This window comes from Phaseolus vulgaris, chromosome 2 (genome assembly GCF_051622355.1).
Source record: "Phaseolus vulgaris cultivar YP4 chromosome 2, ASM5162235v1, whole genome shotgun sequence".
Lineage (NCBI taxonomy): Eukaryota > Viridiplantae > Streptophyta > Magnoliopsida > Fabales > Fabaceae > Phaseolus > Phaseolus vulgaris.
In genome coordinates this window covers 42,447,252-42,464,753 of record NC_143499.1, presented here as the reverse complement: position 1 = coordinate 42,464,753, position 17,502 = coordinate 42,447,252, and the positions used below count along the sequence as shown (strand labels likewise).

General features: G+C 26.9%; 1 protein-coding gene across 1 annotated transcript; it reads right to left on the bottom strand.

The window, feature by feature from the left end:
- Positions 1–4,987: 4,987 nt before the first annotated feature.
- Positions 4,988–8,771, bottom strand: LOC137812230 (protein neprosin). Its single transcript, XM_068614149.2, has 7 exons — positions 8,015–8,771; positions 7,340–7,426; positions 6,980–7,240; positions 6,702–6,866; positions 6,548–6,601; positions 6,280–6,426; positions 4,988–5,670 (listed from the first exon to the last, which is right to left on the bottom strand). The coding sequence occupies exons 1-7, from the start codon at positions 8,177–8,179 to the stop codon at positions 5,293–5,295; spliced, it is 1,257 nt and encodes a 418-aa protein (XP_068470250.1). The 5' UTR covers positions 8,180–8,771; the 3' UTR covers positions 4,988–5,292.
- Between the last annotated feature and the right edge of the window lie 8,731 nt (positions 8,772–17,502).

The following is a 17,502-nucleotide window of genomic DNA, read 5'->3' as shown; positions in this document are numbered from 1 at the left end:
ATTCCACATAAAAAAATAAAATTTTGAAATTATTCATATTTAAGCATGTCTCTTTTCTTCGTATTCTCAATTTGATTTGATTGGAGTGTGATCCAATTGACTGAAATTGAGACATTATATTTTTATTAACATTGATATGAGTTTTGTATTTAAATTATTAGACTTAATTGTGTTATTATTGTAAATCATTGTTATTTTTGTTTGATATTAATCAAAATCATTGTGGTAAGGAAACTAATTTTTTGCTGTGTATGAATTAGATATTTCAATTGACTTGTGTTCCCTTGTTAGTTTTTATATATTTGTACTGATTATTTTTTATTATTAACATAAATTAATAATATTTTTTATCAATAATTTGTTAGAATTATTTTTCAACCAATAATAATTAAGATTTTCTTAAAAAAAACCAAGTTAGAACATCTTTTCGACAAACATCCATGAAAAGTTGATCAACAACATAATAAAATAACTCTTGATCAATGTTATTAAACAATTATGGTCGATATTAATTTAAAAACAATACTGATCAATGAAAAAAAAATATCAATAATAGATCAAACATCCTATTATTGATATTTTTAAATTATTAATAATTATCTTCTTCTTTTTTTGCATTGAGTGCTAATTGAAATATTTTATTGAAATAGAAAGATAAAATTTAATGAATTTGAATTATTTTATCCAAATAAAATTAAATTTCTTAAAAAAAATTAATAAAAAATTTATTCAACTAATAATTTTATTAATGAATTAAGGAAAATAAGAGGTATGTGGATTTGGCTTTCTACATAGATTATTTAGTTTTGATGCCTTATTGTTTAGTAATTGTAATACTTTTATATCTAAATAGTTTTTCATTTTATATAAGTCATTGCAAGTATACATAGAGACTATGTTGAGTGATTATGTTCATTATAGATCAAACTCATTTTAATAAAATGAAAAACTTTTTAAGAGGGTGTGTTTAACCTTTTCATCAATCACATTTTAAAGTACAACATCCATTTGTATGTGTGTTTTATTTAATTAAAGTTGTGGCTAGTATAAATATTTTAAGTGAAAAAAACATGACAATATTATTACAATTCATTCACCCTTTTTAATGTACACACTAATTATACTTTATTTATAAACTTTGAAATAATTATTTTGTTTTTACTTTTAATTTTAGTATAATAAATTCATTTGAATGTCGTTATTACATGTATTATGTATTGTATCATAATCATTATTTGTGCAAGCATTATATTTACATATTAGGTTAAATTTATATTTACTTTTTTGTATGATAATTGAATGTTAATATTAGTTGAATGCTTCAAGATTAAATTTCATTATCGCAAGTTTATATGTTGAAGAAATTTAATTATAATATTTATTTATTTATTTTATATTTCATAGATTCAATAAATAAATATTATTTTGATTACAAATTTTAATTTTTGTATGCTATATTTAAATATTAATTAATAAATTAATATAGTTTTGATCAGTAGTTCAACTGGGTTATACTTAGATGTAAATTCAATTAAACTATAATCATTCATAAATGTTTGTATTTGTTATTATTGACAAATCTATCAGTAACTAATATGTATAACATGGAAAAAATATAATTATGTTTAGTCAAAACAACTTTGTTTATTTTCCTGTAGCTGAAGTAATTTTCAACGTGATAAAAAATGCGTCTCACATTAATTGTATTTACAATAATAATTTTTTTCGAAAAATATTGAGAAATCTAGTGTAAGTCAATTACAAAGAATTTCCAAACACGTATAAGAGATATTTTAATAAATTAATAACCTAATTAATATTTCAAAATATATTTTTATGATTTTTTAAATACATTTAGAAAATAATGAAAAATGTGTGCATAAACGAATTAACATAGGCATTATTTAAAAATAAATACAAAGATTTTCTATGAATTTTTGAGTTTTTTTTTATATCATTTTTTTTTCTATACTCTTCTGGCTAAAACAAATATTTTCTTTTCACGATTCATTATTATATGCAGATTAGTTTCAGATCACCCGTGTAAGAGTTGAAATTTTAGTAGAAATCAATTTTGAAGGATAAAAACATTTAGAAATAAGTTATTAGCATCCATAATTTATTTTATTAACAAATTTATCTTTAAAATATTTTTTTTCTCAAAACTCTGTAGAATATAAACAATGGTGAAATTGCTACCGAAATAGCATACTCAAACAATTTATTTTCTTTAATAACATACTTTGTCAAATATTTACCCACAACATATTGTGCCAAATAAATACTGAAATAACATGGTTTGCTCTAACAGTTTAAAATTTAACTTTATTTTGAATCTGACTCTTTTATTTAAAATAAATGAAACATAATTTGTAATTTTAAGTTTCTTCAAAAATATTTTAAAAATAATTTAGAAAATTTTATTTTTAAAATTTTATTTAGGAAAATAATGATATAAAATATAAAAATTTTAAGAAACAATTATTTATAAAAATACATACTTTAAGCAGTAAATATTTAGAAAAATATGTAAATAAGAAAAAATTGTTAACAAAAAGTAACATTTATAAATTTTGAAGGATTTTACTTCAGAAATTGTTGTTTAAAAATTTCATAGAAAAAGGAAAAATAAAATATTTAAAAATAGTGGAAACTATTTTTTATAATTTAAATTATTGATCTGTGAATGAATGATATAATAATTACTTTTGTAAATGATTATTCAAAAAAGTAATAATTAATAAAAAAACTTTTATATTATTCCCTATTTTTTATCCATATCATTACTATCATAATTATTTTATTAATTGTATGTATAACTAAAAAAAAAAAAATTATATCAAAATTTGAAAATACTTTTAAATTTAGGATTTCTTTTTACATTGTTTACATTTAAATTTATTTAATTTATATTTTTTATAAATAAATAGCTATTTAATATTACATTTATTTAATTCAATACAAAACTAAATAATTATTTTTTTAAATATTTAACTTTATAAAAAATTAAATTATCACAATTTTCTATTAATTATTAGTTCTACAAATAACTATTTTTTAAAATAATTATTTTTTAATATATTTATTTAGCACTGTTCTCTAATTTTTATCCATATCGTTAATATCATAAGAATATTATTAATTGTGTATGATTATAAACAAGTTTTAAAATTATATTAATAAAAAATTGAAAATTAAATTATAAATTTTTTTAACATTGATTCTTTTTTACATTTTTACATTTATATTTACTTAATCTATATTTTATTTATACATAAATAGCTATTAATATTACATTTATTAAATTCAATACAAAACTAAATAATCACTTTTTTAAATATTTAATTTTCTAACAACTTAAATTTTCACATCTTTAGTTTTTCAATTAATTAGTTCTTAAATAATTACTTTTTTAAGTTATTATTTTTTAATATATTTATTTTTCTAAATTATTATTGCTCAATATAATTATATTTTAAAACTTTTTTAAAAAAAATTGTCAACAATTTTCTTGCAGATTTTTTTTAAGATAGTATTTTAATTTTAAAACTATATAAAATTAGAAAGAAAAAATTAAGTTAAAAATGAAACCAAATTTTAAACTGATATATTAAAGGTGTTATTAGGTTATTATTTAACACAATATGTTATTTAGTTAAATATTTAACACAATGATAATGGAGAGGAAGAGATATTTAAATATAATATTTGGTTAAAAATTTATATTGTCATTTTTTAAAAAATACGACGTAAGAATCAGGTTGAACTAGTAATATTATTGGTATGGTTAAGTAATTCATCCCCTAATAAAAGTTTAATGTCCTTTCTTATTGTCTTTGAATGTTATTGATGATGATTATGACATGCATACATGTGTATGATATACATTGTATTTTATATTGTATGTGATATTTGTATGATATGATGATATTTTATATTGTATGTGATATTTGTATGATATGATGATATTTTGTGAATGTACTATCATTTTAGGTGGATTGTGGTCCTTTAAGGGGATGTGAGGAAGTTACCTCAGATGTTATTGTGAGTTCAAGGTTATAGTACTAAAACGAAATTCATTATAAAGTATATATCTTATATCTTATGTTTCATTAGTGATCTAATCATATGGATAAGATATCACATAGAGATGTTATGAGAAGTGTTTTTTATCACGACTTTCTATAACAAATACAAAGAATCACCTTGATAAAAGAATCCGGATATTTTTGACATGTCAAATATTATTATCATATAGGATATATATTCAATACAAATGTTTTAAAAGATATTAAATATAAAAATATACCATTTTAATTAAGATACAAACTATAATTCTTGTACTATTGAGTGATTTGGTTGTAATTTACTATATTTGTTATGGCTGGGAATGTGATATAATAATTTGTATGTGTGTGGTGTTGTACATGTATATGATTTTGTATGATGATTATGAAATAATTATAGCTTATCTTTATGTATATACAGGTCTAAACTAATACAATCTTACTTGATATGAAAGGAATGATGTTCCAACAAGCTATTTTGATAGGTGTTTTCATTTTTATAGTATTATATATATATATATATAAATATATTAAGGATGTAGGATTTGATCCAATATTAGTGACATGGTGCAAGAAAACTAAATCCAAAAAAGTGATGGACGAAAGACTTTTGGCACCGCATGTTCACATGGTTGAATGGTATACAACGATGGATTTGCAGGGTGGATGAAAGCGATTGAAAATGTGTGGTGGAAGAAATGGGTCACTGCTGCCAAAAAAGTAGGAAACACAACAAATAGTACTGTCAGCTACTCACATGCAACACTTTCCAGCATCTTTCACTCCAAAGCTAAATACAAATTCATTTTTTCTTCCACTGCGGTCGCACTAACTTTCACTTTTTTTTTTATTTCACTTCTTTTCATTCAAAGCATGGTCTTATGTACCATATAATCATTTTAAATTATGACTCATTCTAGTTTTGGTAATCACAAAAGACCATTGCCATTGACAAACACTCCAATAGGGAGAGGAGTGGAGAAACAAATAAAATACAGAGATGTTATAAAGGCAGGCCTGTTTCTTTAGGCTTTTGAGAAACTTGGCCACACTTCTCCACTTGCTTACATGGAGAATCTTTCAATATCAGAAAAAAAAACAGTCAAAACTTTCCACTACAGAAAAGGGTATACAAGATGGTAGAGAAGAGCTTTAACACTAGGATTGAATGATACAAGAGGCTGCAATTTTTTTTCATTTTTTGTGTTTCATCACATCATTACTCTCATTGACAATTAGGATTTTTACCAGGGCCACCATAGTAAAAGTAATGACCCCAATCCCCATTACTGCCTGTTTGAACATCATAACAATTTGATTGCTCAGTGAAAACGCCTAGGCCTTTGGGAGCTTTGAGATTGTTGGAGCTGTCAACCACTTGAATGTTCCTGAAGTAACTTGCTTTGCCAAACCCCTCTTCAGGAAAATGACCACTGCCCATTTGAGTTGAGGTGTGCTGACCATCAGGCTCAGAATTCACAACTTCACCTCCCCACTCGATCATGGAAGCACTGTCAGCCAAATATGAGAAGAGGAAGGAAGGCCAATACCCCAACACATAGTCATTCCCAAATTGCATCCACCAGTGTCCCTCTTTCGGGTCCTACAAGAGGGAAAAATAGAGAAGATAACTAGTTAATAACAGTAACAAAGTTCATGTCTTTAATTAGTATATTGTTTAGCCAACATTAGCAAAGGATGTTTTGTACGATTCTAGCAGTCATGAAGACTTAAATTACAACATGTATTATGTGCTGGCATTTATAGCACGGGTATAAGCCTCTCTTGACCTTTTCAAAGTTACTGAGGTTGAATTGTAAACAGTGTCCCCATCACAGATTACAATTGGGGTCCATATCCACCTCTCGATAAAAAGAATTTGGGAGAAGATACCAGTATAATAAAGAAGATTCTAGATATGGTGGTGATGCTAGGTAAAAAAGCTTTTACTAGCGAGTTAATAAGTGAGCACAGGAAAAACTCAAGATTCTTATACTAGCTATGAATTATCAAACACATGCATCTGGTATTTTCCACACGTTATGTCTCATTTGGTTGGTTAAAATAAGATATGTTTCCAAGAATCCAAACACTTGGGACATTACAATGGTCCACAAGTCAAATACCTTGTTAGAGGAATGATGAAATCCATGATGCTCAAAAATGGTTTCTTTTTGTAGATTAATAAGTAGGAGAACTCCTGGGAATTTACCTTCCAGATAAGTATACTGATATCGAACTGCGAGTTTCGGTATCCAGAAACTGGGGTAATAGTTGCACCCATTGCTATTTCACTGTTGACTTGAATAAACCCCGAGCAGAGAAGATTGTAGCAGCCAGTTGCTTGATATGCATCACTCTACAAAATGCAGAAAGTGAGTTAGACAAAAAAGAAAATTATTCTTTCACTAACAAATACAATAGAACTAGAAAAAAAAAGGCACATAGTTCAACACACAATCTCAAAAGTAGAAGCTTACAGTCCAGTATGTGAATAACCGCGTGTTGTTATCACCGTATAAATCTGGGCTAACCTGTTATCATGCACAGAGAGTCATTACAATTTCCAAGTATAATTCAGAGTTAAAAGCATAGTTTGCACATTCAGACTAAATGAATGATGATCCTTATTACCTGCCAGCCAGCTTCAATGCTATTGAGATCTTGACCAAATGAGCCTCCCAATATCCACAGCTGAGACAAACTGAACTCATTAGGTTGTTGAATCTTGGGTTCCCACACATTTATAGTGGCTTTGGCTCCAAAATACTTGTCTCCTTCAACATATGCTATTGCATGCTGATTAACAACAACCCACAAAAATACAATTAGGAAATTAGGCCAATGCTACGGATTAATAGAGGAAACAAGAAAAATTGATAACACAACAAGGCCCTCAAAAAATTTCTCACCTGATGACCACTCTGGTTAATTAGATCAGGCTCTGCAGACCTAGGCTTAGGAATTGCTCTGTGCTTTTTCCTACCATACCTTCTGACTGAACTGGCTCTAAGAACATCCTCCTCTTTTGTTCTCCTGATGGGTATTGTGTCCTCAGGGCATCTACCATTCGCATGCCACGCCTGATTGATGGGGGTATGAACTTTTGCTTTGGGTTTTTCAGATAACTTGTTATCATCAAAAAGCCCTTCAGGGTGGAAAGTAGGTCTTGTCTGTTAAATCAAAGCATGGTATTGATGAACAAATATTCATAAAAAAATAAGAAAAACAATGAACAGAGGAAGCACAGATTTCGGGTGAAGAAAATGGACCTGAATCTTGTGATCTTTGAGGAATGGATGATCAAATGCAGGCTGCTTCGAAACTGGCACACAGTCTATCGTATCCCCATCTGGACTCTGCAACACAGAAATAATCAGGTCATGTTACGAAAATGAAAACACCGTGTACAAAAATTTGGAAACCCTGTCAGCATCTAACAACTACTTCAAATCCAGTGGCTCATCAAACAGAAGATAAAAAAAAGCAAATCATTACCACTTCTTTCTTTCAGTACTCTCTAATTACTGCTTCAAAAATTCAATCAATAGCTCCATCAAAAGGGCTAGGGCTATAATTTTCCTTTTCTACATTCGAGCGTTCACGTAGGAGAAAAAAATAGTTCGTTTAAGAAATCAGCACACCCACATAAAGATCTACATTTTACAGAACAGAGAGAGAAGAACCCACAAAATAAACCTAGCAGAAACAGAAAGAGCAGCTAGCAAGAAAGGATATTTTAACTGAAAGAGTTTGAAAGGTAAAGAACCACTTCAGTAACATCTCACCTACATTGAACAAGGACCAACCGAAAAAAGTAATCTTTTTTATTCACAAAACCATGTTTTTCATTGGGTTCCAAACAGATTAAAACAAGAAGAAACACCAAAATGGGGTGGATGAACAACATCCCAAGACACACAATAGAGAAAGGGAGAAAGAGAGACCTGAATGGTCTTAACAGGAGACTTGTTCAAGCGATTCAAGTGCTTTGCAACCTCAAGCTTCTGCCTTGAAACACTGAGCCTAGCAGCAGAAGATAGGGAGATGAACACACCCCATAGACAGAAAACAAGGAGAATAGTGACACCACAACTACCACTAGAACCCATCACAACACCACCCTTCAAAAAATACACCCTCAACAACCTCAAATACACCTAAAAACCTTTCAAGAGTGAACTTGCCCCCTTACACCTTCTTCAGCCACACAAAAAAAACTCCAATGGGGACTAACAACTAGCCTAGCCACACCCCACTTTCTCACTTTCTATGAAGGCAAAGGGGCACCCACTGAACAGCCACACTAAGCTAACCCTCTTTTGTTTTATTCCTCTTTCCTCAAATCACTCTTTTCTCTCTCCTTCCACTTTCCATCATAATAATATATTATTCATTATTCATTATTCATTCATTAAATAGTTAAACAAAAACCGTCACTTTCTATCTCCCTCTTCTCTATAAAAAAAAAAAAGGTTTATTTTTTATCTACTTTTTATAATAATAAAAATGGTTGCACGGGGAAAATAAAAAAGGGTGGCAAAAGATTAAGAAAAAAAAGAAAAGAAAAATGAGAGTGGAGTCATATTGTGGGTCTGTGTGTTCTCAATTTTCATGAATGTGTGCAGTGTCTTCACGCTAGTTTTTGTCGTTTAGATAGCCACTGATGTGAAACCGCGAATTGTGAATTGAGAGTGTGTGTTTGCAGACCCCAATGCCTTTACCCTTTTAACCTTTGCATTTCAAATATCAAAAGGAAAAAGAAAAGGACTTTTAAAATACCTAAATAAATAAAAAACATATTTTCTCTTTATACTTAATTTAATATTTAATAACAAATTATTTTGTTAAAATTTTAATTAAAAAGAAATTTCAAAATTTTGAATTAATGGTCTAAATAATGTACTTTAAAAATACATTTAATTCTATGAAATGTAACCATGAAGGGTTTCTCAGACGGCAAAAGGGTTAAAATAAAATACCAATAACTTTTGAGGCTGAAATTTTCTCTTTTTCTCACTTCTTTCTCAACAAACGAGACTCTGAAATGTTTGCTTTTTAAACGTAAAAAGAACAACTTTTGTCCTGCGTTCTGACTGTGACTATCCGTTACTCTGTATTTTTATTCAAGAAAGATATTTGTTTTTCATAAATAATATATTTTAAGAAAATAAAAAAATATTATTTTTACAATTACAGAAGAAAAAAAATCATTCATTTACAACTGTAATGCAATATAATATAATTTAAAAAATTATGTCATTTTAATAAAAAATACTTTTCTTTCAATTATAATCCAATACAAAATTATAGCATATCAATACTCAAACTAAGTTTGTCTATTACAGGAATGTTGACACTCAAAATAAGTTTGGTCTAGAAGAACTTTATTTTCTCAAATCCCATTAAATATTTGATTTTTGTAAAATTAAATTTTCACCTCAGTTTTAAGTTCGTTAACCTTTACCTTTACTAAAATGTAAACTTTTAAATTTAATATAATTTTATAAAATAAAATTTATGTTTACTTATATTGATTGATATCTCACATCGATATTTCTTTGTGTATATATGGTATATAGTGGATACGAACGTTACCTCATGAATCGATTTTATGTACCGATTTTATAAGATTGAGTTATTTTGATTTGTAATATGGTATCAAAGTTATTTTGAGTCTATCTTATCGAATGTTTATTAAGTTTATCAGACCATCCGGATCACTTATAATATATTATCTCATAAATTATTTTATAATTTTTAAAAAAGAATGTTATTGATGTAAGATTTTTCAAGAAAGAAGTGTATTTTTTAATTAACAAAAACATTAATATTCTTTAAAAACCTAACTAATAAATATAATTTAATTATAACTGAGAGAAGAATGTGGATTATTATTAGTGTTCAGAATGTGCAGAGTTTGAAAGAGCACAAGGTGATTAATTTGTTGACCCATTGACTGCAATAAGTAGCCACTCTTCCTTGAATGAAGCATAGAGGATAATGTGAATGAATAATTGATGATTTGATAAATGAAGAAGTGGGTCCATTTCTGAGTAAAAATAAAAGATGCATTATGTTTAATCATTCAAAAAGGAATCCTATGAAAATAATAATAATTCTGGTGATATTGCTGCATGCACATAACATAATAATAGTGCAAATCTCTCAGAGAATCACCATCTCATTAATCCTTTCTTAAACCACAGACAAAGATTCCTTTGTTCCAATTCTTAAATATGTTTTCCTTTTCAATCCTGTTCCATTATTTTAGGAATCCTGCTGCAGTTCCACCTCATCCAATTCATTTTCAAGAATCAACTTTCAACTTCATTGCCATTGATAAAGTAGAGTAAATATAATAAAGAAAATTTACCTATTATCTGAAAGTTGAGTTAGAACTTGTAATCATAATGAACACAGATTTTAGGTTTTTATTTTGACTCTTGAATAATTTCTAATATGGTTCTTATATTTTATGTTTGTTACAAAAAATCATTTTGGTATAATTGTGTTGCCTTTACGTATCAAAACTGGTGATAATATATTCTATGAAAATGAAAGCACTAGTTTGCAGATCTTGCTGACCACGTGTTCTTTGGAAAGTAGATTTATCAAAATAGTTTTTTATTCACTGTGTTTTCCACACAAAATTAATATAATTTTTGTTAAAGAAAGCATGTTTTGGGACTTATTGGCGCATTTTTAAATTAAAACGAAAAAGAAAAAACATTTAACGCCTTAAACTTTCTTTCGTTTATAAATACATATTTCAAACTTTAATTTTACATAAACTTTCTTTTATTTATTTATAAATAAATATTTTTGTCCTGCACTATACTAAAAGATTTGGTATTCCATTTGTTCGACTGACATGTTCAAGTTAAACTGTACGAAAAAATTAGGTAATACGTTTTTAATAATGATCCAAACTTTAATCTGGTCCAACGGTCCAATAATAATGGATCATATAAATAGTCACAAATTTTAAGAAAGATGTAAGTCATCATCATACATTAATTGCACTGAATACTTACTTAAGTGTCAAAGCACCTTTTGCAGGTGTCATTAACTGAATGCCTACAAAGAAATAATAGCTTAATTAGAGTGGAGGAACGATAACAAAAGAAAAAAGAATAAGTCAAACTAGTATGAAAAGTGCAAGGAGAAGTGTGAACCCACGTGAAAGAATAAATTGTATGGTAGGTAAAGTTCTTTCAGTCTCTTTTATACGAGAACAACTTTTTTTTCTCTAATTCATTTTTTAAATTTAATTTGTTCTAAATAAATACCTAATTTTCCAATTTTATTATAATTTTTTAAAAATATTTTTTTTAAAGTTGAGTTAAATAAAAATAATAACAATATAAATAAGTAAGATTAATAATGATAGTGTAACATATCCATCTATTTACCACATAAAACTATAAGATACATTAAATATCAAATAAATATTTACATGCATATACATATTAATTATACACTATTTCAAAATATATCTCTCTTCATACAAATTTTTATTATATATACACATTTGTTCTGCTCACAGCAGAGTTATAGTTATGCTTATGTGTAAGTACATCACAAATAAAAAAAACACCAAACAAACAATAAGGTAAATTTGTTATTTTTAAAATCTCAAATATAAATATAACTTAAACTAACAAACATAAATGCATTCATCCTCATATTTTTTTTTTAACAAATCAAATATTTATAAAATTCATAATTTACATTTCACACAATTGCATACTTCAGCAATACATCATTAACTCACAATCATGAACTCACATCAAAGTTTAAATATTTAAAATAATTTAATATATATCACAAATTTTACATAAATACTAACTTTTAATCACATAATTAAATAAAAATATAAAATTATAATCAATAACAATAAAATTATTATTAGTAGTGAAGATAGTAACTTAAAATTTTGAAATGATAAAAAGAATACATTATAAGGATTAAAACCAAACTTCAATATTACAGTCAGTTTTTATAAAATTTACAAAGATGACCAAATTAAATAAAATTATAAAAATTGGAATAGAAATTTAAAGTATACTCAAGCCAATTTAGAAGTGAAAGTAAAAAGTGAAAACTTTCTAAAAGTGGATGTGTATATATATACAAGAGGGAGTAGAAAAATATTAAAAACCATTATATATGACAAAATCATCACTTTGACAAATCCCATTATGTAGGATAGAAATATTACTTTCTTATTATTTTTCTAAGAGGACAAACAAAGGAAAAAAAAATCACATGGGATTTTTAAAAAAAGTCTTCTCGTCAAATTAACATGCAATGCAGAAGAAATAAACACCTCTATTTTGCAGTTATACATTTTTTAGTTTCTTAAAAAAAAATTACTCTTTAAAAAATCCCATTTTAAATTTATTATAATATTTATTTATTTTCACTTCACTCGTCTAAAAAGGTATAGAGAATTTTTTTTTTTCATTTTTTCCATTCCTACAAACAACATATTTTTTTTATATTAATAGTATATTTTTATTTTTTTATATTCAACTTTAGCTGAAGTGATACTTTCACCACCACCCATTTTTTTTTCCAAATTAATAATGCAAAAAATAAAATTCACCAAAAGAGTTTTTAAGACCTTTGCACCCAAATAAGTGAGATTATGTAATTTTATTCTATTTCTTTTCGTTTTCGTTTTATTTAAGGTTATTTCCATTTACTGAGACGGTATTAAAAAATACCATTCCCAAACAATTATGTTCCATCAGAATAAAAGACAACTAAAACATTATTAAAGTAATTAATTATTAAATAATTTGTACAATAGATTGAAATTGGTTGCGATTTAGTAATTTGCATCTCATATTGATTGTTAATGCATCTAATTTTCTGTTAAATATGAAAATTAATTCAAGTTATTGTCACACGAAGAGTATTATAACGGATAATTATTACTTAGGGTTGTAATTTTCTTTTTATCAAACATGAACATACCAGTTTACTTTTACTGTTTCAATTAAAAAAATTAATAGAATGACATCTTTTGAAAAAAAAAATCATTATCAGCAGTAAGTATCTGCCTATAGTCAGATTCGGAAAAAAAGACCATAATAAAAAAAAAACATTAGAGATAATCTTCCACGTATTTCATAAATTAATTAATTAAATCTACTAAATTATAAGAAAAACATTATTTAAAATTATAAAAGATAAAAAAAAATAACAAACATAAAACACAGCACACCTTCTTCAATTTTTCATCGCTTTATTAATTTATGTGGTATAGATTATTAGTAAAACCATGATAACTTTTTTTAACTAATTTTATGTTTAATATTAAACAACATCATCATTCATATATATACCTAATTTTTATTAACTGTTCTTAATTTTTTTTCCTATTTTATCCTTATATTAATATTTAATTTTATTATTGTATTATGGTCATTGTGTCATTTCTTATTTCCCTCTTAACTGCTCTTAATATTTTTTTCATTTTATCCTTACTTAATAATTTATTGTATTAATTTATTTTGGTTATTTGGACATTTTATAATTTTAAAAATTAATAAAATATTTTTTAATTTTAAAATTTATTTTATTTGTTATTATTTAACTGGAGAGTGGAGAGAATGTAGAGAGTGGGGAGAGTGAAGAGATTGATTAATTACTTTTCTATTTTAAAGATCTTCTTCACTATTAAATAAAAAAATTAAATTAATATTTTGTGGACCACTTTAGCAGGAGAGTGAAGATTTGGTACGTTACTTTTCTGATTTAAACTGATTTTTTTTTTATTAAAATTGATTTAATAAACAAATTTTATGATTCTCCACTACACATAACCCATATATCCTACTTTCCACTCTCTCCTATATAGGTACCTATTTTCCATTTTCTCTCTCCACTACTCTTTAACTTCTCATTTTAATGTTATTAAGAGAAATTGTTTTTGAAAAATAAAAAAAATACTAAAGAAATAAAAAATGCGGATATTCCCGCTAGTAATAATAGTCACAATCCCATATTACGTGTATACATACATTACAATATCGTACAAATATTTATATACAATATTTATGACATACCATACATATTATTATCATCATATATATATTTCACCAATTAATCATTGTGGGTGGAGAGGAGACTAATATCAATTTGTTTTTTAGGTGCCGAGTTGTTTGGTTATTATGAAATCATTGTTGTGCATGGTTGAGAGCGTGCAGAGGGTGTTTCACAACGTTCAATTGTTAATTTTTTTTTCAATTTAGGATGAGCAATGCGCCTGCTTCGGTAAATGAGGTTTGGAAAGTAATTTGGATCGCAATAGTCAACGAGATTTGGAATCATAGAAACAAGATAATCTTTAAAAAATGAGTAGTAAATGTACTGGAAACTTTTGCTTTAGTTTAATTAAAAGCTTGGTCATGTGTTACATCCAAGTCACAAACTACGCACTTTTCATTTTCTGATTGTTGCATAGATTAGTTGGTTTGTATGAGGATAATCTCATTATGTATTAATTTGAGTTGTATGATTGTTTGCCTCAGGTGTCTTCCTCTGAATTAGCTATGAGAGTTCTGTATAGATAGACATGAGAGTAAGTCTAATAAAAAAAATTATGGTTGAGTTCATGTATAAGGATTAGATTATCTTTAAAATGATTCATATTTATTCATTTGTTTATTATCGATAAAAAAAAGCAATTAATCGTGATAACATCAAAACATACATCACAGTTTGGACAACCTTAACCCCTCAAACAAGTAAAGATTTATTTTATTATAAAAATAAATTTGCAGCTAAGGTGTTTGAGTTTTGGTTGAATTGCAGCCAAGGTGTTTGTGAAAAAGCTTCAATACGGAAAAAGGATTATTGAATTCTGCTGGCACCGCTGGCATGGTGACATAAACTACTGTTGCAAAGCTAGTGTAACTTTTGGTGCAGTTTTTGTTTAACAAACTGATTTAAAAAAAAAGATTATACAACAATGGGATTTCGACATTCATTGGTTTGGATTAAATTCTTGTTTAGAAAATTGATTCTGGTGCAGTAGAAAGTTACTAATATGAGATTTAGCACTTGGTTGAAGTTAAAATTTCATTAGCAACATTATGGTGGGGAACCCACGCGATAAGAGAAGAAAATTTTGATACAAGGTTTTCCATTTTGGTCCATTGACACCATTTTTGTGAGGCTACGATTATGTTAAATTAATAAGTTGCCTAAATTTTTGGCTTCATGGGTCAATGATAAATTCTTGTAATATTCTATGTGATATCTTGCAGCACACATCTTCGTTGGTTAGTTATAAGCAATGCACTATACAATTTTTTTTAAAAAAATACCCAAAATACACTTGTAATCTTGATTTGAAACACAACAAGAGTGTGAAGTTTAGTTGCTGGCAATGGTTGATTTCAGCGTAAGTGGAGGCATTAAGAATGAGTCTTTGAATAAATAAAATAATTAATTAGTTTTAATAATTAATTTATTAAAATAATAAATTCTGTCAGTATAATAATTTATTATTTTTTTTTCTTTTACTTTCCAATTTATCAGTTCATCGATGTTTTTTCTCTTTAATGCTATTGTAACAAAGTAAATTAAAAAATATTAATATTTAATATTTAAAATCCAAAGTTTTATTTAAAAGTGGAGTCATCACCTTATGGATATTTTCATAAGTGAGCTCAATGTTATTGTTGTCAAGCCAAAATTCAGCAGCACTTTAGTGTCGGTTATACACAACAAAACTTATGTGTCCACGTATCTAAAGCTAAGCCCACACTTTATTCTAATTACACTCTTTACTCAAAGCTAAGCTCTCACTTTATATTTATAATTTTATTGCCTCCTATCCACGACTAAGCTCACACTTTATTTATAAATTCATTGTCCCCTCCTCTACGACTAAGCCCACACTTGTGTAAATAAATAATATAAATTATAATTTTGTTCGGGCAACTTATAGGCTAGGCCGACGCAAAAAACATCTATTGTAATGCTCATGTGACTGTCTGGCCAATGGTAATTGTGTCCCAGACACCTGCCAAGTTTTTGCGTTGAGGATATTAGGTTCCCAAGTTCGGTAAATGCAAAGGTCACGCTAATTACATCTTTGTGTCCGCTATTTATAGCTAGTGTCTGCTTTTGGCCCATCCTAATAAGCATATTTTTTGGAGTGTATGAACATAATTGGAAAAGTCAAGGAAGACGCTAGGCCTTTCTTTTTTTTAGATTTATGTTTGATGGTAAGTGCATTTTTTATTTTTGTTTTCATGTCTAGACTTGTGATTATTGTGATGTTTGCTTGTGTATCACTAATGATATGTATTATATTGTTAGTAAAATTAGTAAATTATTATATTGATTTAGTAAAATTTTGAAAACTAGTATAGTCATGCCGCAAAATGTTGGTTTTCTGATACTTTTGTTCAAAATGACGAATCTTCACTCAAGTGAAAACATAACATGAAAATTAGCAATTGCCTTTGAATCGTATCTATGTTAGAGTCAAAGTTTTTCACTTCAGCAAAAATGGAGTAGGAAATCAGTTTTGCTCTGAACCCTATTTCAGCTTAAGCAAAATTTGTTTCGCTCAAGCTTAAGTAAAACATAAATTCAATCCTGCTTCTACTATATTTTCTTCCAAAGGCATAAGTTTTCGTTCAAACGAAACAGTTTTCACTTAAGTGAATATATTTTCACTCGAATTAAAAAAAATATTTTCTTTTGGCGCTCTAGTGGATTAAATGTGGATGTTAAATGTAAATATAAATAGAATATTGATCACACACACACACACACATATATATATATATATATATATTAAAATAGTTTTTTCCATTGAGAGAATAATGCATTAAGATATTTAAGTTGGGTATTGGATTTGACTTTCGATATGAAATATTCTGACTCTATCAATATTAGACTCGCATAGGTGATGAGAGTTAAAAGAGGTTCCTATGACCTAGTATGCGGTGTTAAAATGACTATGTCTGGTAGGTCATAAGGATTTTCTTTGTCATACGAGTGTACTATGTTTCTATTGTGTAACTTTGTTTTCATGACAACTTAGTGAAAGTGCATGACAAGTCCATTTAAGCCTAATTCAATATTCTGATTCAATTTTATAAATTCAGTTTATAAAGTGAAATTTAAAGTTAGTTATATAATTTGAAATATCTTGATTTCTAGTGGATTTGAGATATTTAAGAGAGTTTCTCATGCTAAGACTGTCAACTTATATTTGAACTATATAATGAATAGTTTAACAGTAGATGATCTAATCAGTTAAACAAACTCTCGCTAATATAGATTTTAAAATTAAGAGATAAATTTTAAATTTAATTCAATATTATAAAATCGATATATAATGTGAAGTTTACACTCACTTATATTATATTATATACTATAAAATATCACTTCAAGAAAATCA

What these genes read in the sequence shown, in the direction of transcription:
- LOC137812230 (XM_068614149.2), bottom strand. Translation starts at nt 8,179, where the DNA reads ATGGGTTCTAGTGGTAGTTGTGGTGTCACTATTCTCCTTGTTTTCTGT. An exon ending in TTAACCAGAGTGGTCATCAG is followed by an intron (nt 6,867 to 6,979) that starts GTGAGAAATTTT and finishes GTTGTTAATCAG; the next exon opens with CATGCAATAGCATATGTTGA. An exon ending in TCAGTATACTTATCTGGAAG is followed by an intron (nt 5,671 to 6,279) that starts GTAAATTCCCAG and finishes TCCCTCTTGTAG; the next exon opens with GACCCGAAAGAGGGACACTG.